This window comes from Rhea pennata, unplaced genomic scaffold (genome assembly GCF_028389875.1).
Source record: "Rhea pennata isolate bPtePen1 unplaced genomic scaffold, bPtePen1.pri scaffold_23_2, whole genome shotgun sequence".
Taxonomy (NCBI): Eukaryota; Metazoa; Chordata; class Aves; order Rheiformes; family Rheidae; genus Rhea; species Rhea pennata.
In genome coordinates, this window is record NW_026907676.1 from 1,676,777 (window position 1) to 1,701,724 (window position 24,948).

At 54.0% G+C, this 24,948-nt stretch overlaps 1 protein-coding gene across 1 annotated transcript; it reads right to left on the minus strand.

Moving 5' to 3' along the window:
- Positions 1 to 8,190: 8,190 nt before the first annotated feature.
- LOC134154334 (E3 ubiquitin-protein ligase Topors-like) lies at positions 8,191 to 9,336 on the minus strand (the record flags this gene model as incomplete). The annotated part of the gene is made up of 1 exon (XM_062601084.1): positions 8,191 to 9,336. A coding segment is annotated over one exon (1,146 nt), but the record flags the coding sequence as incomplete, so codon positions are not given.
- Between the last annotated feature and the right edge of the window lie 15,612 nt (positions 9,337 to 24,948).

Genomic DNA, 24,948 nt, shown 5'->3' on the forward strand with positions numbered 1-24,948 from the left:
AAGGCCAAGAGAAGAGAGAGGTGCAAGAACGGAGGGAGCGAAGCAGGCGAGAAGGGAGCGGGAGTGAGAGCGGGTGCGAGTGGGACTGGTGGGGGCTGTGGGTGCGTTCAAATGCCGGCGGGTGCCCTCTCGCTGCAGCAGGGGCAGCGGTTCTGGCGAGGGGGCTGCTTTCCTGCAGGAGGCTGTTGGGGCTGTGACCACGGCCATCAGCAGGTCTGCGGCGAGGCTGTGTGTTTTTGAGATCATTTCTGCCTGAGCAGCTGATCAGTCAGGATTTGTCTCGTGGCTGAGGAAGTTCTAGTGAGGTAATTTTTGCCTCAGAGTCTTCTTGGCCAAAGGCAGAGACCTGGTTTTGCAGCTGACTGTGAAGTCCCGTCTTTCTGAGTCCCTGATAGACCGGCAGCAGGCAGTTAGGCCTGGGCGTTGAGTGTGAGGTCTCTTGTCCAAGTCCCTGCTAGGGCAGCAGTGGTTCGTGGCAGGGGAAGTTACTTTGAGGAAATTTCTGTCCCTGAAGGCCATAGCAGCAGCAGGCATGTGTTGGGGGTTTGCGCTTGTGAGGTCCCCTCTCTGTGAGCAGCTGACAGGTCAGGAGAAGCAACATGGCCTGGATGGTGGTGGTGAGGTGACTCCTGGTTTTGTGCCCAGGGTAGGAGTTGACCCCTGCAGAGCTCTGCAGCAATATGGAACTGCAGCTTCTCAGTCAAGCAGAAGTACATGCTCCATACCATCTGTCACAAATTCTGTTCCACTCCATCATCCTGCATTAGTCCTGCTACGTTTAAAATGCAGATGATGTTCTCTGGTGAATGTGGACATGCAGTTTGACTTTGTACTTCTTGCTGAGTAGAGTCTTGCAGCCCATTCCTGGTCAGCTAGAGTCCAAGTAGAGTTTTGAGGCTGCTAAATGAATCTAGTGCTGATGTGCACAATGATATTAGTAATCTCTGATTCCCAGGGTGTGCGTGTGTGTGCTTTAGAAATTCCCCCTGTTGAAACAGTAGGGAGGCTGTGAGATTTTTCTGCAAGGTCTGAATGCTGTGCCTGTCTTTTAGGTGTCCACCTGCTTTTATGACGCATTTGGAAGTGTAACATGTTAGAGGTCTCTGAGTTTCTGTCCGAGTATGCAGTCACTGGAGAAGGAGTGCAAAGGGTGTTGGAGGGAAATGAAGGAATGTCATCCTCCCAAAGTTATGGGCCCCATTTTCAAAGAGATTTCATTTTCATGGAAGCTGAGACACAAGCAAGAGGCAAGAGCTGGCCTGCTCCTCCCTTGTGAGAGCCCCTTGCTCTGTGCTTTCTGGAGGTGGGAAGTGAGCAGGCCCTGGGCTGTGAGTGGATGCTGAGAGGTAGTGCCTGTTGCAAGGCCTTGGAGGAGCAGAAGGGAGTTGAAGGATGTAGAGTTGGGCTTTGTGTGTTGTGGGGCACATAGGGGTGCCCTGCCAGCTGTCATATGTGGTGCAGTGCTGTGTGTGTCGCTGATACAATTGTGGATGTTGGCTGACAACCCTTTTTAGAGGCGAGGGGCGATGAATGCGGTTTGCATCCCTGTGCAGGCATGGCCTGTGGAGGGGCTGGGTGGTAGCTGCAATGTCTCGGTGCTCAGCATGGAGGAAGGTAGCTGGAGAGAGCAGTACAGTGCAGAAGGAGTGCTGCCAGGTTGGGGAGCTGAGGAGCCCTGTGAAGTAAGGAGGTGTTTGCTCAAAGGACCGAGGCTGCTGTGGTGTCATGGGCCAGAGATGCTGGGAGACTGCTGCCTTCAGTGCGCTGAGGTCCAGGCCTTGAGCTTGCTAAGCTCTTGCCAGGATGTGCAGGTAGGATGCTGCCTAAAGGACCCGGAGTGTTTCTCCTTGTTCTGAGATGCAAACAAAGCCTGCTTTTTCCTTCCTTGCCTCTTGTTTGCTTTTCCTGATGAAATCTTTTATCTGCAGCAGTGTTTGCTGAGAGAGGAGGAGCAGGCGGGGGATGCTTGTTGGGAAGTGGGCAAGGGAATGCCGTAAGCTCTTTGAAGGAGTGAAGGCCTTCTGGCAAGATGGTTGTTGGAGGCAGGCAGGTATGTTCTTGGGAGCTGACTGTCAAGGGGCTGTGTTGGAGCTGTGTGGTGGCCCCAGTGGTTTGGTGCTCAGCCATGGGAGGAGGTGTCTGGACAGAGCAGTACTGTGCTCCTAGAGCCCGGCCTGCGATCACTGTGTCCTTCTGGGAAACGTGGGTGAGGACTCTTGGTGACCGTGTTCTGACCTTAGAGCATCCTGGTGTGAGCCAGAGATGCTTACAGTTTGGTGATTTCTGTCAGCTGAGGTTCAGGCTTGCAGTTTTTGAAGGTCTTGTGCTTTCCTGAGACTTTGAGATTTTACCGTTTCCCCTGGAGAAAGCAATCTTCTCACTCCTTCAAGGCTTTCTGTCCTTGGTCAGTGGTGGAGGCAGCATCTGCAAAGCCACTGGTGCCTTTGGAAGGAGTCTGAGAACAGCAGATGCCTTGAGCCTTCAATGGGGAGACATCTGGAGATAGGGATCTAACAGCCTGCTGAAGGCAGGTCCCAGTGGAGCAGGTCTATTTGGGCCTTTCTCAGTAGAGTTTTGATTATCTGCCTGGATGGAGATGTGGGGATGTGCCTGGATCCCTGTGCCACAGTTTGGCCACCCTCCTGGAGAACAAGGGTTCTTAATATGTAAGAAGAATTTGCCATTGTCCAATTTGTCCCTGTGGCCTCTCATGCTCTCAGTGTGCTCCTCCAAAAAAATCCATCTCTGTCTTGTCTGTGCCCTCCATAAGCCAGCTGTGCACAGCATGCGTGTCCCTCTTGGCTTTGTCTTGTCTAGGCTTAAGAATCCCAGCTCTCTCAGCCTCTACCTGTATGCCCCATGCTCCAGGCCTTGACTGTCTTGGTGTCCCTGTGCTGGACCCCCTGCTGTGTGTTTGTGCCTTTGCAGAACTGGGGTGTCCAGAGGGGACCCGATATACAGACATGGTCTCAGCTGTGCCAAAAAGAGGAGTAGAAGCTTTCAGTGGCCCCACAGGCTGTGCTCTCAGAAATACAGCTCAGCGCAGAGGGGAGACATTTGCCACCGACTGTTGCGACTGTGGAAGGCCAGCAGAACTGACAGTAACACTCTGATTTTCTCTTTCTTTCTAGGTTACTCCAGTCCCATATGTTGCTGGTGTAGTCCTAGAACTGCTGAGGATGGAGGCAGGATGCCAGGGTGTGTGCCTGTACCTGTCAACATCTTTGCCACCATTGTGATCTGTCTGAGAAAGCAGCTGCAACAGGTGAGGTGTTGAATGAGGTGAGGATACTACGAGTGGATGTGAAGGCTTCTGTAAGTGCGCCTGGCTTCCATGGGTGACTTGGGGTGTAGGTTCACGTCCGCTGTGCTGCAACTTCTGCATCGCACAAATGCTGTTAGTGCCAGCTTGCTCTGCAAATGCTACTGTGTTCCCTCCTTTTCCAAGAAGGTTGTGGTGCCACATATTTGTCTGCGTGTCCCAAAGCCTCTGTAGCTTGAAATTGAGGATGTCTCACAGTTGTTGGGTTCCTGTCTCTGTGAGGGGTGAAGATGTGCCCAGGGTCAGGTTGTGAATGCAGCTGTGGAGCTCAGAGTGCTGCTGCAAAGCCTGTGCAGCCAGACAGGTGGCATTTCAGCAGACCGCCAGGCTGGGGCTGTCTGCTTGCTTGGGCCTCATTTCAAAGCCTCTGCACACTTTTTCCCTTCACAGGGACTTCTTGTCCAAGTAACTAAAGGAAAGGAAGCGAGGTTACTTTGGTCTCAGGAGGCCTCAATCTCAGGAGGCCTTAAGGACTCTCAAATGTTTCTACGTTATATCTGTAGCGTTGTATTATTAAAGAAAAACCCCATCCCTGCCCTGAGTAGGTGGAGGTTCCTGAGATTGTGGGGGTGGAAAGTAGCAGCCTGCTCTGCCTGAAGAAAGCAGAATCCTCCCCTCTGAAAACAGCAGCATTGCCCAGTGAGCCAGCCCTGTGCTTGATCTTGTGCTGATCATTTGCACATGCCCTGTGAGCCTAGAGTGCCTTGGCCACCTTGTGATGTTAGCACAAGAGCTTCCCTGTGTGCCTGTGTTTTGGAGGGATGGGAAGGCAGTGAACAGAGCAGTGCCTGGGGAGTGTGAGTGGCCAGTGTCCTGCGGATCCATCTTCTTGCGGGCTCTTGGTTGCATGTAGCAGACAAGGCAGCTGTGTGGGGCAGAGACAGTGTGTTTGTAGACTAGCTGGCACAGCAGAAGTCTGGTATGAGGTTGATGGCTGTTGCAGTGCTGAGTTGTTCTGTCAGTGTCAGACAGCCTTTCCAGTGCAGCTGCTCCCTGGGCTGATCTCCTTACGTAGGCCCTGGCATCCTGCTGTCATTTTGTAGATGCTTGTGGTGGTTGCATTTCCCCACTTGCAGCAAAGAGTTACGCGGCAGGCACAAACATGGAGCTGGGCTCAGTGAGGCTCTTGGCTGGGCTCGGTTTGAAGGAAGGAAAAATCTCAGAGGCTGCCACTTGAAGGTTTCTCTTTGGCATCATTCCTGGTGGGAGAGCAGAAGAGAAAAAGGGCACAAATCTCCCTGGGAAAGCTAACATCACCCCCCAGCGAGTGCTGCATTCATCCTGTGCAGCCTTAGACCCTTGTGATGCAGACGTCTGCCTGTGGATGACTCTTTGTGCTCCATTTACCATCATTGCAGAGAAGCAGCAGCTGCCAAAGTGTCGTTCTGCTACTCCACAAGCCCACAGCTGAAGACACAAGGTGCACTAGGCCTTGTCCGCCTTGAGATCCACAGGGCTCTCTAGAGGCTCCAAACCTTGCTGGGAGACAGACCCCCTGGAGAGTTTACCCTGCTACCTGTCAGACTGAGGTGAGGCTGCCCATCCTGCAAGCACAAGTGGTGTGCAAAGGAGCTGAGAGTTTTACGCTTCTCAGGTCCCCTTTGGAAATGGAACTTCAATTAAATTCATTCACCAAAGCTAGGGAGCTAAGTTGTTTTTGATTCTGCTGGCACTTCCACCAGTAAGCTGGCCACTTTCAGAGGTAAATTGGGTCGAGCCAACAGTGGTACATGCATGAAGCTGGAAACGGAGGCTGTCATCTGCCCCCCTCTCTTTTCTGCATACCACTTACTCTTTTGAACTCTGATGGCCCTGAAGACCAAGAATCCAGTACCCTACTGAGACGCTAAAGGTACATACTGCCACTCCCCTATTCCCTTCTATGGTAAATGGGAACAATATTCCAGCAAGTAGTTCAGCCACAGCGTCTTGGGCCTGGTCTCCTAGTGCCGTCTGTTTCCACCACCCTAAAGGCAAAGAGATGAGCTCCTCTGAGCCAGGCTGTGGGGCACTGCATGACGATGTGGGGAGAGTGCCTGGTCCCCAAAGCTGTGCAACATCACAAATGGATGTACCCCCTCCCAACGTAGTCATGCCCAAATCCTTGTGTGGGAAGGTTAGGGCTCTGCAAAGTACCTGCCCATGAAACTTGTGGTGTGGAATGCGCAGGAATGTCGCTGGCAGTGGGAAATATGGACTCATTCTGCAGGGTCTCTCCAGCCGCATCCTATCAGCCCATGGCCTTTTGTTCACGCACCTCAAGAGCACCTTGGACTTCACCGTGCGCGAGGTGGGTGATGCAATGCAGGCTGGGAGAAGAACCGGACAGGTCAACGTTCGCTCACATGGGACACGCTTCATCGTCCCCCAGCGTAAAGCACGTGTGAGTCATAGAAGGGAGACAGAAGCCCTGAGGAGCCACGCAGATGGCATGGAAAGATGGTGCTGGGCAGGAGACAGGAAAGCAAACAGTTGGAATTGTCCACCCGCGACCTGAAGCCAGGCACGCCATCACGAAGCCCTCATCCCCCAGCAGCTCACTCTGCTTTCCCCAGGCCGCCCTTCCTACAGCCCAGCTGCCAACGCTCCTGTCTGCACCTGATCTGGCACCAGCCTCCCTCCTGCCCACTGCTCTCAGCAACCTGCCTGCTCTCCATCATAACAGCACAAGGGCTCATGCTGGAAGCTGCCCCCCAGCCTTGTGCTGAGGTGACACCGGGAGCATGGGGGTGGGGAAGTGCCTGTGAGAAAGATGAGCAGGGGTCAGGCAGCGTGATCTGCTCTTGCAGATCTGCAGGGTGGCCCTGGGAGGAGACATCAGAGACGCCATGCATTTCCTCACCTCATTGCAGGGGCCCTGGGGAGAGAGTGCCAGAGCCTGCATTGCTCAGCCCTGCCAATTCCCACAGCCAAAGCCATACTCACCAGGGCTGCAGCCCAGTTCGCAGGAGCCATTGGACGTGCTGAGGTGATGCACCTCCCGGAGGTGATCTTGCTGCTGCTTAAAAGAAGCTTCCAAGTGGGGTTGTCAAGTTGTCATGTCCTGGTGCTGCTAGCTCTGCCTCCAAGCAGAGGAGAGCGAGGCAACTGAAGGCAATCTTCTTGTGTCCTGAGCTCTGGCAGCTCTCCAGCAGCTCCCATGCCACATGGCTTAAGGGAGTTGAAATGAACAAGAGCAAGAGCACTGCTGAAGAGAGCCAGTGCCAGCTTCTTACCTGGAAGGTAGCTCCCGCTCTAACACCGTGGCTTGCACTGCACAGCAACAGCACAAAGAGAAAGAATTAAAACACACAAGGAGATAAAATCCCATGGGCAGGTGGGGTGAGAGTGAAAGGAGCAAAACATGGAGGCAATCTAAACCCAAACCCCAATCCAAACCATTCCTACCCGAAGCAGCTCAGTGCACATAATTCTCCCACCGCACTTACCTGCCTCTGTCCAGCTTCCAATGGCTGTGCAGAGCTCCTACAAACAAGGCACCAGCAGGAACACCAGACAAAGCAGGGAAGGACAGGAGTCAGGGTCTCCCTGCTGAGGGAGAGCAGAGGGTGACAGGAGGCAAGTGAGTCACGCTGAGGAACCTCTTAGAAGTCAGCTCCTGTGTGGAGGAGGGAGGTGTTGAGTGCATCGCACAGCTGTGGGACTTTGCTTCCAGACAGGACCTGCTCTCTCGGTGCTCAGCTGCTCTCTTGGCACAGCCTTTTACTGCTCTCTGCCATCGATCCTCACGTGTCCGTCTGGGGCTCCTGGACAGCACAGTAGTGGTCTGTGTCTTGAAAACACAAATCCTGCAGTAGGAGAGCCCATGTTGCAGGGCCCAGATGCTGTATGCCAACCAGTGGTGTTGGCATTCATCTCTTAGACTAGTGTAAAGGGCACAGACAACGAGAAAACTGTCTCACTGGGACTCCTCAGGGTCTCCCTGAATCCCCAGCTTGGGGATGTTCTGACACGTTCCCTCTGCTCAGCATTTGTCATGGCACCCAGCTGCATTGCGCTGGTCTTTCTATAAACCTGGTGCTGCAGTGTCCTGCCAAAGGTACTTTTAGACAGCCAGCTCCTCGACTAACAGCTGTGGGGACAGACAGAGGTGGTCATGTGTGCGGGCTCTGCACCTGCCAGTGCCTAGCCCAGCTCATGCTCCAAGGTTTCCCCAGGAGCCCTTCATGCCCTTCTTCAGCTCATTGAGAAGGACCTTAACGAGTCTTTGCCCCTAGCATTGCAGTTCCCCCTCCACCAAGGATGACACTACTCACCAACTGACTATCAGAGCTCGTCGTGCTGAAGACAGCCCTCAGAGTGCAGCACTCCAGACCCTTTTCCACTTGCTTTGGTGTTCTTTTGTAGTCTTCATCTCCCCAGGCTTCTTGGACTGCTCTCATCTCTGCTTGCTGACTGTCTGCTGGGCAGTCCCACTGTCCCTCCTACTGCTGAGGCCATGCGTGCCTCTTGCTGGGCTGGGCACAGGCCTCAGAGCTGCTTGCCTTCCTCTTGGTGGGCAGCCGGGGCCTCCCGGGTGAGCGCTGCCTGTCCCTGCCATCAGCGAAGGGGATGTGGCTGCAGCCCTGCACAGCGCAAGCAGCCGTGTCCTCCATGTGCCCCTGCTGGAGCTCTCTCTCCTCCCTGGAGGCAGCAGGGCAGCAGCTGGGGTGGCTCCAGCTAGTTTGGTTTGGCATGGCAGAGACTAGCGAGCTGCCCGCCCTGGCTTTGCTGTGGCTGCAGCTGGGTTTGTGGAGTGGCTGCTCTTTCTGCCCCGTGTCACCTTCCTCTGCTGGGGCTGAGTGCTCCGAGTCTGAGGAGAGCACAATGCATTCAGGGCTTCTCTCTGCCGAGGGCTTCCAATATCCCACAAGGACACAGCTGTCTGACTAGGAGTCACTGTCCAGGGGGTTGGCAGGAGCTGGCAACTGTCTCTGGGCTTCTCCTCCTGCTTGAGCTGCCCTGTTGTCAGAGTTTGTCTGTAGATCTTGGTGAGATTGTGTGGCTGTGGCAATGTCACGGGGGCCTGCATACGAGGTGACAGGAAGCGTTGTATAGCCAGGGCTGCCAACTGGGGATGGACTCTGGGCTGGCCCTGGAGTCGTGGCTGTACCCGCAGCAGCTGCTGGGCTTAATGATGCTGAGGGGCCTCCTTCGTGCTGGCTGTGAGAGTGGCAATCATATATGGCCTGCTGGTCGTAGGTCTCCATGGTGCATGAGCACTGGGCAAAGCCGATGAGCTCGTGGACGAAATGCCTGGTGCGACTCAGCAGCAGCAGCTCTAAGTCGTCAGCAAAGGCCTGACTGTCCAGGTCATACCTCCTGAGGTTTGTCAGGACGATGAGCTCCGTGATGGTGATCAGTGACTGGTGGACTCCAAAGAGAACTCTCAGTTCGCGCTGGAGCCAGGGCAGCAACCTCTGAATGCTGTCCGGATTGCGGGAGAAGAACTCTGCGGAGATGTCTTGGGGGTGGCCACCATGGGGAACCCTTTGCACACGCATCCCTGTGCGGTACAGAGCACGGCAGAAGTTCAGCATCTCCTCCTCTGTCGCTGGCACATGTCTCTGAGATCTGCTCTCAGCACTGGCCTGCCTGTGCAGAGACAGCCTCTGGCTTGGCTCCCGCAGCCCTCCGGCTCTCTGCCTCTGCCTGCTGTGGCTTGGAGGCCCCTCCAGGCTGCTGCCGTCCTGGGCAGAGGATGGCATCTGAGGAGCAGGGGACTGCTGCTGCAGGTGAGGTGCAGGGCGATGGTGCCTCCTGGTGGCAGGGCGCCAAGGAGCTCTCTGTCGCGGCCGCCTGGCACAAGAGCTATCTTTGGGAGGCCTCACAACATACTCCTGGTAGTCATCTTCTGCCAGCACTGTGTGCAGAATAGACTGGAAAACCTGCTTGCAGAGGGGGCATTCGGCCTTTGTTTTCGACCAGCGGAGCACACAACCAAAGCAGAACTTGTGGAAGCAGGGTTTCACGTAGGCAACGTCGTCTAGGGTGTCCAGACAGATGGGACATGTAGCATCTGGAGCTGCTGGTGTTGGTGTGGTGTGCTGCAGAGGGCTGGGGAGAGCTGAGGATGAGGAACTACCATCCATGGCAGGTGCCTCAACTGCTGCTGCTGTGCTCTGCTGAAGAAAGAGTGGCAAAGATCATTCCCTTTGTCAGGAAGACTGTGAGGGTTATGTGGGGGCTGGACTATGGTGCAGGCGGGGGTGCAGAAGAACCATTGGCACACACCGAAACTCAGAGGAGGCACCTTTGGGGCTGAGACAAAAGAATGTGGGCGCTGGTGGGCTAATAACCTGGAAGGCCTGGGTGCCCTCAAAAGGGGAGGTGTTGTGGGTCAAGCTCCTGCCAACTAAGGAAGAGAGCAAGGAAAGGCATTGCAAAATGTTCAGGCTCAGGAACTGCCTAGGATGTGCAGAAGCTCTCTGCCTCCTTCCGCAGAAAGAGGAGAGGCCTGTTTGCACCAATACCACTTTCATCAGCCGAACACGGGAGGCTGTGGGCACATGCATTCAGTCATGCCTCAGAGCAACTCTTCCTTGATGAACTGGGAGCAGCCAGGTACCTGGGGAACCAACATACTGTGCCTGGGGATGACGGGCAGCCTTGCCATTCTTGGGTACCCAGCCTCAGCGCAGCCCTTTCTGCTTCTCCTCTTCAAAAGCATTGCTGTGCTGCTTGGGACTCAGCACTTCCCCAAAGCCCACTCTCCATCACCCCTTCCTTGCCTAGCCTAGCCTGCGGGACATTGCCAGGTGCAGCGCAGAGCTGCCGGTGGGCACTGAGGAAGAGGCAGCGAGGTGCCTGAGTGTTTCCAGAGACCCCTGCAGCCTCTTGGTGCCCACAGAGCACTGGCCATAGATGCACAGCCTCGCTGTCAGCTCAGTGAGCCCAGTGGGAGTATGGGAAAGACAGAAGGCACCTTTGGAATTGAGCACCCTGGGCTGCTGCTAGCCCCAAAACATCCCAGCCCCCGTGAGAGTGGCATGCGTGAGCGGAGCTCCTGCTGTGTCTTGCACACAGGCTCATCAGCAGCCTGGGGATGAGCTAAGCTGGGCAGGACTCTGCCCCTGGGGAGCTGCACGGAGAGCAGAGCAGCCCCAGAAGCTCAGAGGTGCCATCACAAGGGTGCCCTGAGCTGCACAGAGAGGATGCCCTGACCACAGGACCAGTGTTCCTTTGGGAAAGGACATGGTGCCAGGGCTTGGACACCTTTGGCAAGCCTTCCTGGATCTTTGCGCTTTTCCACAGATTTCAGGGTGCTTCCTGAGCTGTCTGGTTGAAGGTTCAGGCCCAGACACGTGAGTTCTCTGTCAGGGAGCAATGTTATTTCTTTGGGCAGAGAGAGGGCCCCTCAGTGCTGCCATCCAGCCAAAGGCAGCAGAATTCAGCAACACCCCGTGTCCCTGGCAGCTCTGGACCCTGCTCTTTTCAAGGCAGGGTGGAGAGGCGATGAGCTGGAGGAGAGGACGGGGGCCTCTCCTGACCCTGCAGCTTCCCCAAGCTGACAGTGTCTTCACAGTGGGCAGGGCGGGGGCTTTGGCAGCAGGCGGCAGTGTGATGGCCTCTCTCAGCACGATAAGAGCAAGCCCCGTCGCTCCGCGTGTCCCGTCAGTTGTGGGCTGCTCAGTGAGAGCGGATGGCACCCACCTCCATGGGCTTCTCTGCTGGGGGCAGTGCGCGTGGGGAACGCAGGTGCGTCTCGGCTCCTCCAAGGGTTCAGGTGCGCTCTCCGCGCGGTGCTGTCAGGCTGGAGGGCCCTGTGTGTATGTGCGTGTGGCTGTGAAGGGAACAGGCTGCAGTTAGGGGAAAATCCGACCTGTGGCTTGGTACCTCAAACCGTGTAAATAAGGCCGCAACCGATCCGGAATTCAGAGAAGTCGTCAGAGGTAACATGAGGAGAGGCAGAAATACGGGATGAATCTGTGGAATTGCCCAGCATTTCTGAAGGAGGAAGGGAAGCATTCGCCAGACAGAGCTGCCTGTGGAGGGGGCAGGGGTGGGGATGGGGGTGTCAGGTAATGTATAGCTGAGGCGTGAAAGTGGGGCGGGATACACAGAACTACCGAGAACAATCTAAGGGCAAGCAGACATGCTTCCTGCAGAGCAGAGGGAGGTGGCGAGGACCTGCCCTTGACCTCAGTGAGTTCTGGGTGATTCTGCTTTTTAAAGGAAGATTTACCTGTTGGCTCTCTCTTAATGCACTGCCTGTATACCTCTGAAGACCAGGAAGCTTTCTAGCTTGCTGCGTGGCGTCCTCTCTGCCTGGGAGAACTCAGGCTTGTTCCGAGATTTGAACATCAACAACCTCAGGGTCACGGAACCACAGAACGGCAGAGGGTGGGGGTCAGCTAGAGCAGGTTGCTTGGGGTCGCGTTCAGTCAGGTTTTCAATATCTCCACCAACAGAGACCTCACAGCCTCTCTGGGTGACCTGGGCAGTGTTTGACCACCCCCTCTGAGTGAAAAACCTGTCCCTTGTGTTTCAAGAGAATTTCCTAGATGCCAGTTTGTGCCCATTCCCTCTTGTCCTGTCACTGGGCCCAGGGAGAAGAGTCGGCCTCCATCCGCTGTACTCCCTCCCATCGGCTATTGAAACACATTGATCAGATTCCCCCGAGACTTCTTTTCTCCATGCTGACCACTCCCAGCTCTCTCAGCCTCTCCGCATATGATGCTGCAGTCCTGTAATCATCTTCATGGCCCTTTGCTGGACTTGCCGCAGTATGGCCATGTCTCTCCTGTACTGGGGAGGGCAGAACTGCACACAGTAGTCCAGGTGTGGTCTCACTGGGTCTGAGGAGAGGAGAAAATCACCTGGAGGTGACTGCCCTCCTAATGCAGCCCAGGATGCTGGTGGGCAGGTGCTGGTGCCTGTAGTCGCCATGCAGTCCTGGAGGTTCAAGATGCTGAGGGCAATGGGGAAGGACAGTATCAACTGTAGAGATGTGGCCTTTGAGAGAGCAGACTTCACCTCCTTGAGGCAGCTGGTGGGGGGCATGTCATGGGAGGCAGCTCTGAAGGGGGAAGGAGAGCAGGGAAGCTGGCAAGCCTTTAAAAGCAGCTGCCTCCAAGTGCCAGAAGAGTGCAGCCCTGTGCTCAGGAGAACGGGCACAGCAGGAGACCACTGCTGTAAACAGCGAATTCCTGATGCAGTTAGAAGGCAAAAAGGCAGCACGTGGGGGATAGGAGCAGGGAGAAGGGAGAAGGCTACAGAGGAAGAGTTTAGAAGTGTTTCCCAGGCACATGGGCATGGCCTTAGGAAAGAGAAAGCTCCCTAGCAGGAGAGATAGAGAGCAGAGGCAGGTAAAGGTGAGGTCCTCGGTGCCTTCTTTGCCTTGGTCTTCAACAACAACATCCCCCCCACCCCCAGCTCCTATGCTTGGTGGAGGGGGGTTGTGCGGGAGATGAACTACAGGCAACGTGCAAGGTTCGAGGGAGGGATTCCTTGCCAGAGCTCTGCCCATAGAAGTGCGTGGGGCCCTCACAGATTGTGTCTATGGGAGCTGAACGTTTTAGCCTAGGTCCTTGCAAGGCTGCACTCTCTCACCTTTGAAAGGGTCTCTGTGTGCCCGTGATGCCCAGGCTGCTGTGCAGGGAGCACTGGGCCCAGGTAGGGTGGACAGACAGCACAGAGACAGCAGCACCGCTGGCCTGGCTGGCAGCACCACTGGTGCTGGTGCTGGGGCTGGTGCTGGAGCCAATATAGGCCCCTGCAGTGAGCAGGTGGTGGGAAGGTAGTGTGGAGGTGCAGGGCAGGAGGGGACATGGGGCCCATGAGGCCTTTTTGGGAGCTGGTGCGGCAGGAGACAGCCTGAAGAGGCTGGAAGAGGAAAGCTTGGCCAAGCCCAGCACTGGCTTTGCCTGCAAACCTGCTGCTGCCCCGAGCTGTGCCATAGATGGGTACAGCTGTTGCTGGCTCTGCTGCAGCCCTCCAGCAGTCTATGGCAGTGCCTCGGGGCTTACAGATGTGCCTGTGGATGCTGCACATGTGGCTGCTCAGCTGGATGAGGTTTGAGAGCCTCTGCAGGACCCCAGGGGTAAGGAGTCAGGTTTTATTTGCTGCCAGGGACAAGATTTTTTAAACAAGCATTTTTTTTCTGTGCTGTAATCTGGATGGTAGCTCAAAAGACATCTGCCATGACATAGAAGCAAAACCAATCTCCTCTCTGATTGCAGATGTGCCTGTAGGTGAAGCTTTCCCAGCCTTTCGTCTGGACAAGGTTTTGGCCTCTCTGCAGAACGCTACAGGCAAGTAGTTAATATTTTTTTCCTGAATGAAGCAGCTTGTGATGTTATGGGATCACTTTTGTGACTCCAAAGCCATCTATCTGAATACGTAAGTGAAGGAAATCTCTTCTCCAGTTGCAGATGTGGCTGGAGGGAGGCTTCTGCAGATTCTCAGCTAGCTGAGGTTTTGGAGAGAGGTCTGAATTGCACAGGTGAGGTGTGGCTATTCAATACTGGCACAAATCGTCTTTTCTCTTGTAATAGTTGTCTGCCCTCCAGATGAATCCAGGCTACCCAGCAAACATCTTTGGTATGAAGCCCAGATTCATACCAATTGTACAACGGGCTCTTGTACAAGGCAAGTGTAAAGGGTCTGTTTTGTGTGCTGGGTCAAATGCTGCCTCTCCAGCTGTGGCTTCTTTGGTGTCCCATTAGAGACCTCCTTGTCAGGGACATTGCACCAAGGGCCAGGCTGTTGGTATAGCTGATCTTTGAGGGATGTAAAATCCTGCATCAATGCAGGATTTGGGGAGGTGCCGGTTCCAGTTGAAAGGGCGCCTGCCCCACTCTGCAACTTTGAGAATCTAGACCCACATGTACATCCTGTGGAGTGACATGATCCACTCGCCTTCCCTGCAGTTTGTATCATTTCGGAAAAAAACACTGGTACCTTCTCATTTGTATTTGGTTGTAGATGTGCCTGTAGACACTTGTGACCCTGCCTCTCAGGTGGCTCCTGAATTCAAAGCCTGGGAGGGATCCTGTGGGTTAATGGTCTCCATGGATTTCCATGCACAAAGAAACCTTTCTGTTTTCGTGTTGTATTCTTTGAAATGTAACTTACTACTTTCTCTGAAGATCCTCAGAGAGAAGCTTCCTAGATAAAGCATCTGAATATTCTGTGGGATTTTCAGAAGCTGTGAGGAAAATAGTGCAGGGGGAATTTCTGATAAGCTCCCTGGCATGATGGGACTTGCTTCTCAGAAGGATTTTGTCCCCAGCTGAAACGCCTGCCCCTTTTTTCCTGTCCTCTGTGATGTGAATCCTTGGGGGGCAGGTTTAGCTCAGTTGTTTAGAGTGTGGTGCTGCTAATGCCAAGGTCGCGGGTTCAATCCCTGTATGGGCTGTGCTGAGGGTTGGAATAGATGACCTCCAGAGGTTCCTTCCAACCTTACCATTCTATGATTCAGTGTCCTCTTACATTGCCCCCACCAAAATGCCAAAAATTGGCATGTGAGCAGGAAGAGCACATGCAAGTTTCTCATCATCCAGCCTGTCTGGTTTTGCTGTCTGCACCAGTTTCTTGGAAGATGTTGTGCCCTTACCTTTTTCTCCGCACATGAAACATTGTTTGGGCTAGTGGGCTAGCTGGACCACCAAGGACAGAAGTTTTGGTCTTCAAGCCCTTTGGGAAGTACTGCCTCCTGTGTTCCTGATGAGGTCCCACTTAGGTCTGCTCACAGTTCCTTGCTTTCTAAAGACTTCCCTTGCTTTCACCTTTCCTTTCTTTCTTTCTAAAGGGACAGATAATGAGACTGTGGAAGAGGAGATGTTTTGGGAAGGAGGCAGTCACAGACTGCTTGTCTCCAATAGAGGAGCCAAGCCTATGGAAGGAAGAGGGATGCCAGGTAATTGCTGTCCCTTGTCACCTGGTGTAATACCTCTAACTGCTTGTGTGCCTCTGGGCTCCTTCCTTAGGAGATAGGAAGACCAGCCAGCAGTGGCTGTTTGGAGAGGCCTTTCATCTCTGGTATGTGGCAATTACTGCTGTTTGTGATTTACTGGGGCAGATGTTGTTGCAGTCTGTGTAACTGCAAGGGGACCGTCATGTGCAGTGAGACAGGAGAAGGAGACCCCGTGCAAGACTCTTGTTGTGTTTGGTGCTTTTAATTCTGAAGCCCAGGTGTGTCGCTTTGGTCTCATCAAATCGAACCTCGGAAAGCACCGTGTGAGTTCTAGTTCTCTCCTGAGTCTAGTAGAGCAGCCTGCTCTTGACAGAAAGATAGTGTGCACATTTTGGAAGATTCTGTGAGTGCAGCAATGGTGCTGCTTGTAGGAGGAATATAGTGGTGAAAGCCCACGATACGTGTCTCTCTTGATCCTCACATACATTTTCAGGGGAACCTCTGAGACCTAAAGGGCATTTTTCTGTTGGCCAAGGCTAGAGGACCAGCTTGTAGGTGTAACGATTATTTCTGGGCTTCCCGCACTTAGCTGCATGCCTTTGGTGCTGTGAGGGGATGCAAAAGTCCCCAGAGAGCAGTGCTGGAACCTGGATGCATTCAAGTGTTCCCTGGAAGAGCTGTGAGAGGAGGAAGGTGAGGTGATGCCTGTGTGTTAGGGAAGCCGGAGCACACAGTGACTGCTGGGCTGGGAAGTGCAGCTGGTACTGTTCCAGCTGCAACTGTGCCTCTCTGCAGCCAGGGCCCCCAATGTCCCTGAGCAAGAGAGCAGGAGCACAAGAGAGCCTGCCTCTGTGAGCTGGGCTTAGGGTGCTGAGCTGGGAGTGCCTTCCTTGGCAGAGAGCTGGGAGTTCCCGCTGTTCCTCGTGGAACCTAGAAAATGTTGCAGCTGCAGGGTTTTCTCTCAGGCAGACATGTTAACTCCTCAGCTTGCCTGGGAAATCTGGAGGCACCATTAGGTGAGGAGTAATGCAGTCTGCCACTCTAGTGTGCAGAATGGTAGTATTTCTCCTCCAGGTGGGGTAAGAAGAAGAAAGCGGAGGCTTCAGCTCATAAAGATCTACACAAACGCATTGTAATAGCTTCTGAAGTCATCTCCGGTGTGGTAGTGGCGAGGGTAGTCTTGGTGGTAGTAGTCCCTTTGCTGCTGAAGAAGAGAGAAGGGTAAACTGCGTTATTTTCCCCACGTATTGGTGGATGGCTGCTCTTAGCAATTCAGAGCTCTAGTGCTGTGGAATGCAAAGTGAGCTGTCAGCAGTCCTGTTGAGATTTCTGCTCTCAAGTTTTTTAATTGGCCTCGTGATTCATACCAACAAATACGCTGTGCTGAAGCTTGCTTTTATTCTATCAGGGAACCAGTTAGGCCTGTCACCAACACTGCCTGTAAAAGGGAAGAGGGCAGAGCAAATTCAGGCCGAGGAAAGCAGGAGGCTGACATGGCCATGGAAAATGAGGACTTGAAGAGTAGTCTTAGTCCACTGCTAGTGAATTAGGACACCCTGTGTTGTAATGGTGATATTTCAGATTTTTCGCTTCACCCTAGAGGCTGGAGCAGATCCGATCCTAGTGATGACTCTTTCTCAGGTACATGCATGTCATTGGATTCTGCAGAAAAAGAGCCTCTGTTGACAGTAGCTGAACCAAGTCACTCCAAGCCTGTGTATCTTTGTATAACTGCATACTGTGTTTTTTCAGGGGGCCACAGCTGATGCTGCAATGTCCTTAGCAGCCTGGAGACACCCTGAAGGCACCTAGACCACTGATTGGGTGGTTCAAGTTATCAGCCTGTGAGGATGTTTTCCAGAGGTCTGTATCACGATGTTGTTTTCCACAGGCACCTCTCCTTGTTAGGGATGTCCCTTCAAAGGGCTCAGGTTTCTGCTAGGGTGTTTCTTATAAAGCACGACATTGTTTAAACCAGGAGAGACGCTTGTTCCCAAGCCAGTGGCAGCTGCTGAAGACCTGAGGTGAAGTGCTGGAGGCCATGAAAGGATGGATCTCTTTGGACCCAGCCTCCCTGAGGTGTCCTCTTTAGGGCTGCCATTAAGGTTTCCTTTTTGGAAGGGCAAATGGTTAAAAATGCAGAATCCCTGGCTATGATTAATTTCCTAAAGATTTCTTGGAGCTGGTGCTTGGAATGAGAGGTGTAAAAGGGAAAGAAAAAGCAGGCTGTGTTGTGGAAGAGAAAGAGCACAGAGAGATCTGCCTGGGACCCCTAATGAATGTTCCTCTGCATCAGCTCCTTCCTGCTGAAAGGGCCCAAGGCACAGCAGAATCGCAGTGACTCCCCTGGGATGTAGCAGGCAGGGTGAAACCTGACTGTAAAACCTTGGCTTCACAGGAGCCTCAGATCAGAGACTGGTACTCAGTTTTGCTCTACAAATGTACTGGGTTTTTCTACATCTCCTGAACTTTTTGTTCTCTGTGACAGCTCACGGCACAAATGTCTGCATCCCCCCCCCTCCCAGTTTCCTTACCCAAATGTTCTCATCCATCAGGCTGCCAGGGCCAGCCCAACTGCAGCACCTTGCAGCTCCTGTCTCTGCATAGGGGAAGAAGTTCTGCTGCTGCAACCCCTCAGCAGCTCTTGCTGCTGCTGAACCCTGCTGTCCCAGCAGGAGCTCAGCTACATCTGTGACACAGGACATCCTGCTCCGTCTCCAGTCTCAGCTTCTCTCCGGCCAAAAAGTCAGGCCAAGGATCGAGCATAGACTGGCGGAAGAGCACTGCCCACTCAGCTGAGGTTGTGCTCCGGGCAGATAAAGGTCTAACGCTGCCACAGGGGTCTCTGGCAGAGCTGTCTGCACAGCAGGCAGAGCTCTGAAGCGCTCCCACATTCCCACACAGTCACAGGAGCAGGGACTCAACTGGCCTCTTTGGCTGCCCCACAGCACTGCACCCTCCCTTCTCCCCATTCAGGAGGGAGATGTACAGACATGACCACTCAAAATGGATACATGCTGGTCCTTGTCTGTCCTTTGTATCAGGGAGGGGGATGGCTCAGCTCAGCTCAGCTCAGCTTCAACAAGACACACATGCATCCTCCGTGCTGCTCTTCAGCTTCTCTGGCCATCCCATGTGGTCCAGAAAGGATGTCCCATAGCAGCATGCATGTCCCAGGCACCAGCAGGTCTGCCGACCCAGGGATGTACCCTCCAGAGATGTTTGGCTTTTGTTGTGACTGAGCTCAAGTGAGAGGAGTGGGGAGAAGCAGGTGATTGCTTGGGCAGCTTTGAGAATGACCTTGAAAATGCTTGCCTGTGGGGACAGTGACTGCAGACCACCCACTGCCCCCAAAGACTCCTTCCGGGCTGGTCTTGAGTCAGGAACAGGAGCATCTTTGATGAGGATGTTGATTGAGCCCATGTGCATGGTGCAGAACAGATTAGCAGCGCATCACTGTAAACCCCCTGGCCACCTCATTGCCATGCTGTTGTTGGCAGTTGGTATTTTTCAACTTTGAATAAAACAAATCCAGCCATTGTAGGTACTTCTGGACTTGTGAGGATTTTTCTTTTTTTTTTTTTTTGAACATTGGGACTGAGCAGCAGAGAGAAGTCTGAACTACATGTCCTGAGCTCTTGTAGTCAGTGCTGAATTGAACAACCCTGCACACTCTCATCTGGTGTGAGGAGGGGAATTTTCCCTTTTCCCTCTGGGTTTCCCGGGTCAGTTCCTGGTAGCAGAAAAGAGCATTTCCCGTGAGCAGGGGAGGCACAAGAAGGTTCCCAGCACATCAAGAGGCCAGTGAAGACACAGCCAGGAGATGTTTTGGGAAACTCTTGGGTTTCATTTGTGGCTGCTCAGGATGCTCTTTCTTCTCTTTCTTGGAAGATGACACAGGGCAGAAGAGAGAGCCTTCAATAAACCCTGACTGATTATATTTTAGCCCTAGTAAAGTGTATGCCTTGTGCTGAGTGCTGGTCCTAACACTGTTGATCTCCCAGCCTCCCGGAGGTGTCCTCATCGGGGCTGCCATTAAGTTTTCCTTTTCAGAAAGGGAAAATGGTTATCCTTCCAAGTCCTTTGGACTGCTCAGCTAGACCAGGACACAGCTGGGGCAGAGAGGGGCAGGAGACATTGTGAAGGATCCCTGTACAGCTGTGCGCAAGTACAGAAATTCAGCCCCTAATTCACCCCAGGGTGTTGTAATCAGAATAGAAATGGTGATGTGCTCAGCAATCTGCTGCCTGCTCTAGGAGAAGGCCATACCTTTTAACAGTGAGTATGCGCCAAGAACAAGGCTTAACTACGTAACACCTGCTGATAGACTTTGGAAAGGACGTGCCAGTAAAGAAGCAGAGTAAGGCACACCTTAAGTGCTTTTTGTAACCCAGCCTCCAGGAGGCAGGCAATATTGCTGAGTAAAAAAGAATTTCAATAACCTTTCCTCACATTTCCCCCAAGCCTGTTTTTTTCCTACATCACTTTCAGCCTTCCTACTCAGCTGTTAGATCTTCCCGAGCAGAGTTCCTTGTCAAACCAGAGAGCCCCCTATTCACAAGTGCAGGGAGCCTTTTCACCCACAAGTGCATTGCTCGAGTCTGGCGAGCTGGGAGGTTTGTGCAGGGCCTGCTCCTGCACTGAAGTGAATGTGTCACCACAAGGCAGGAGAGACGTCCGGAGGTCAGGAAAACAGTCTTCCACTCACAGATCCCACCAGTGGGAGAGCCAAGAGAAGTCTGAGGGGCCTGGGTGGGAAAGAGAGAAAATGAACATGATGGGAATAGGAACACGTGAGCCAGAGGTCCTGCTGGGACATGAGGCCGCAAAACTGCTGGGCAGGGGATGAAAACTGTTGAAGGGCAGAGGTACTGTGTGAGCAGGAAGCGGGTTATGGTGTCAAAATTACCTGTTCTCGTTTGTGCATTCACAGGCACCAATAATGAGCAGCTGGAGTCAGATTTTTAAGTTTTTTTAGTTTTTATTGCTAGCAATAAACTGCCTCTTGACTGGCAGCACAAGAAGGGGCCACAAGCAGCTTTTTGTTACAACTTTTAAGCAATAATTAATTGTTACATGTTCAATACTTTAATTTACACAACCAGCCAGATCGATCCACAATTTTTACTTCTACCCATCCTCTTGCTGTGTTACAGTACAAGAGAGTTCCGTGACAACCTCATATGGTCCATCTTCTTCATGAGCTGATTTTGCACCTCTTCTGCTGGTACCTTGGAACAACTTTTGTACTGCTGGCTGGGTTAACCTGGCTTCTTTGCAGATCTTCAACTTTGTACAAGAACAGGCCTAAGGCGAAGTCAGATAAGATGTTCTGCTTGCAGGGTACATGAGCTTCCATGTTCTTTTTTCTGCTAAACTAGAGGACAGTGGAAATTCCCTTAACATTCCCTCCTTTCATTTCATGCATACCACCTTTCAATATTACGCTGGTCTACACCGATATCTCCTTACACATGGAGAGGCATATTTGACCCATGCACGAGACAAGAGAAAAGCACCGTTCCTACTGCCAGGATTAATGTTAAAATTATTAAAATACATCTGGTCCACACTCCCAGACCTGGTAGCCATGACCACAACCATGACCAGTTCTGTTGCTAGGAAATTAAGCAGTTACTGCTCTTTGGCTACTCGATGGAAGGTACGCACATGTCATTGAATGATGTTTGCATAATATTTGTTTTTAGACAGTGCATGCCAACACACACACTCCCTACTGTGTGGCCACTAGGTAATCTAAAGCCCAGCGATTCTAGAGGGCTAATGGGGAGAAAGACTTTGCTTCTACTTTTAGGTTTCTTGAGACACTTAAGAGCAGCATTTTGAATGATTTCAAGGGTGGCAGAGATGACACCCACACTTGGGAACAGTGCACGCATTAACTGATTTAATTTTTTAGGTCTTTTCACTGTGTTAAAATAGTACAGTTCCCTGCTAGGATGGTCTTGCTTCTGTGCCCAGGAGGCAGGAGGTAACATCAGTCTCAATGGTACTTTTACATTTTGATAGTCCCCATTTGCCTGAGTATATAATTTGGAATGGATTTTCACCTATGCACCAGTTGCTATACTTCTAAATGCACACTGTCCAGCTGCTATTACCAGGAGTGACCGCAAGGCGGGCAAGCGCGGGTCAGAATCCAGCAGAGAGAGATGCTCAAAGTCTCTGTTCCTGTGAGGAACGGCTGTGAGAGCTGGGCCTCTTTAACCTGGGGAAGAGAAGCCTGAGGGGGGATCTTATCAATGTCTTAAGTATCTGAAGGGAGGGTGTCAAGGGGACAGGGACAAACTCTTTTCAGTTGTCCCATGTGATAAGGGCAGAATCTTTTCTCCTTCTCTGGAGATATTCAAAGCCTGTCTGAATGCAACCCTCTCTAACATGCTCTACCTGACCCTGCTGGAGAAGGGGGGTTGGACTAGATGATCTCCAGAGGTCCCTTCCAACCCTTCCTATTCTGTGGTTCTATGATTTTTATGATTTCTGTGTCCCCCAGGTCAACTTTGAGCAAGACACAAGTTTGTGCCGAGCTCTCTTCAGTCACAACTGGCCAGCATCTGCCTGCCAGCAGAGAGAAAGAACACTACAGCCTGCTCAAGGTGACATTCAGGGATGACGACAGTTTAAATACCTGGCTGTAGTAGCAATACCTACTGTTGAACAGAAGCATATCTTTCTCCAGTTTTAGGAGAGCACTCACCATGTGGGAGACCTTGTTCTGCCCTTATCAAACACTCTGGGGGTCAGAAGTAGTTTGACCATACAGGAAAAGCCAATTTATTTTCATATTCAGGAATGAATGGAGAGAGCTTGGATTTGCCAAAGCAGCCGCAGCCAGGGAACACGGATGGCCACAACGCAGACGCAAGAAAAAATAATCTATCTCTGCTTAGATACCTCTGCCTCCAGCAGCAGTGCACACCTTATGCTCTGGCTTTAAAATGTACGTTTAACCAAGGGCCTGGGAAAAAGGAGTAGGGACACCGGGGTCAATAGAAATAAACAGAAACAACGGGCCCTGACCTGTAAGCTCTTTGAAATAGCTCTCCATGCAAGGGTGTGTTCACATCCTTCTCCTTGCTCTAGCAAGGACAGAGCCCATTTATGGCCATCTTTTTCCTTTCCTCCTTAGCAAAAGGAGGACAAGAGGAAGACCCCAAAATAGCACTAGAGCTCTACATGTACATACCTCAGGGCTCAGGCCGTGCTTTTTTTCACAGCCATCTTCTTTCCTCATTACTGCAGAGGACAGACTGCTAACGTTTGTAACTTAAAGCTGAAAATAAATCAAATTTTCACAGGTTGATCGAGAAAACTGAATACTGCACTGCGCCCGCACACTACAACAGCAGCTCCTGCCTATCTGCTTTTCCTAACAGTCTCCCCACACACGCCCAGGGCGTTTCAGCTTTCCAGGAGGGGAGAACATCCCGGGGCAGAAGCAGCACAGGCAGCAGCTGCTCTGTTCCTCTCCCTCCTCCCCTGCTGCCTGTGGGGTCACTAGTGCTGCAGTTCTCACAGCTCAGGGCTTCTCGGCACCCTCCAGGCCACAGCGCGGGCTGAAAACCCCCGCTGTGTCCCTGGGATGCTCACAGGTAGTAGCTGCCCCCAGCGCAGTGCAGAGGTTTCTCTCCCGTCCCTCCCCTCCGCAGGCTCGCCCAGGCCCTGGGGCAGAGCAGGGCCCTGCGGCAGCAGCGCCCCGCAGCAGCGTTTCCCCACGCACCAGCACCAGCAGCCAGGGACACACAGGCCCCGCCCCCACAGCCGGAAGTGACGCCCCCTGCACCACAGACCCTCCCACCCCTCACTCCTCCAATAGCTCCTATGGGGTGTGGCCTCGTGGGGTGGGACCCCAGGGAGGGGGCGGGAGGGAGGCAGCAGTGCGTGTGCGCTGTTCAGGGGCCAGGGAGGGAGAGGCGGGCAGGGGAGCTGAGGGGAGGGACCAAGAGGGGCGTGGTAAAGAGGGAGGGGCGTGGCCGGTCACGGTAGAGCATGCGCAGTGGCCCAGAGGAGGGCAGTGAGGGGCGGGGCGGGTGCGGGGCTGCCCGGGCCCTGCGGGCGGGAAGGGGGCGAGAGGCGGCTGCTGCCGCGGGGCAGCGTCTCCCGGCCCGGGGCCGCCCGGAGCCTTTAGCCACAGCGCCGGGATCTGCCACGCCGGGGCCGAGGGCCGCGGGCTGGGCAGAGCGAACGGCCGTGTGCATGGGGCAGCCGGAGCCGCCGCAGCCTGGCTGTGTGGCCGCAGCGGTGGGGAAGGCCCGGCCCGGCCTGGGCCACCTCCGGCCCCCGGGAGTCCCCGGCTCTTGCACCCTTTCTCCTGTGGCTCAGTGCCGGCTGTGGTGCCGGTTTCTCAGCACCATCCCAGCTGTGAGGAGAGGCCGTGGCTACAGCAGTGCTTGTGTTCTCTCTAGGCTGGAGGCAGGAGGCAGCCAGTACCCCGGTGCCCCTGCTGACAGCCCCGCTTTCCCTGGGACAGGTCCCCAGCCCCTCTCTTAGCCCAGCTGGGCTGTGGGCTGCAGCTGGTTAGGGTGAATCAGCTGGGCAAGCTGCAGAGGAGAGCCTTCTAGCACCAGAAACTTGGAGGAGAGGGTAACTGTAAGATCAGTGAGTAAGGAAGAGATGGCCTCGGATGGCAAGGAAAGGTGCCAGATGGTGCCAGGAGGATTAGCAGGCAGAGCAAGGGGTGTCCTTGGAGTGGCTGTGTGCTCTGGAGTGCCTGAGGAAGGGCAGCCTGTGCAAGGGGCATGGAGTGCAGGGGTGGAGAGAGGCAACTTGGTGGTGCTGCCCAGCTGTCAGCTGCCAGGCAGGCTCCAAAGCTGAAAGCAGAGGCTTGGAGGCAAGGCCATGGGGATGGGTGTGCCCATGGGGACTGCCAAGGCGTTGTGCTGGGGGTGCCCCCAGCGATCCCCGGGGCTTGGTGAGGGGTGTTGCCACAGTGAGCAGCAGGACTTGGTGATGGTGGTGGCATGGTGCCTCCAAGGCCCTGGTGATGGGGCTGTCTCCATGGGGACTGTGTCCCTGCTGTGAACAGAGCCCCCGGGGTCCTCCCTCTGAGGAGAGCTGCTCCCTGAGGAGGCAGCAGCTGGCCTTGGGGCCAGAGCAGCAGGACCCCAGCAGAGGATCATGCAGGGGGATGAGGAGCGGCAGCAAACATCTGCTGCCAGGCTGCACACGCACTCCCAGGCAAGCCGGAGCGCAGGGGCGAAGTGAGCCATGGGGCTGGAGGCAGGGGCAGGCAGCAGGCATGGGAGCTGCCCGGAGAGCAGGCAGCTGGTTTGGCAAAGGAGCAGGGGTTAAAGAGGCAGGCAGGAGCTGCTGCGGCCAGTGGGGAATTTCTTGCCAGTCCTCGGGACTTTCCCTGGGACAAAGCACAGCAACCTGCATGCTCCAAGGCCCCCACGGAGCCCGTGAGCTCTGCGCTGAGGGGCAGAGAGCAGCTCTGCGCCCAGCTCAGCCAGGCCGCGTGCAGCCAGAGCTTCCCTTGCACACAGCCCTCAGGTTTCCTGCTCTTCACCAGCCACTCAGGCCAAGGCAACCACCTCCACCCTGTGAGTCCTTCTGCCCACAGGTGGCCAGCGGCAGCTGCACGCAGCAGTGCAGCGCAGCTGGATCCCAGCTTGCTCCCACCAAAGGCACAGGCTGCCTCGGCTGCCCAACGCACAGGGCTCACGTGCTTCTGGAAAGGTGCAGAGCTGACCATGACGGTGGCCTTGAAAGCCTCTGCCTGACTCCCCGGAGCTGCCGAGGAGCAGGTGGGAAGTGCTGGCAAGGAGCA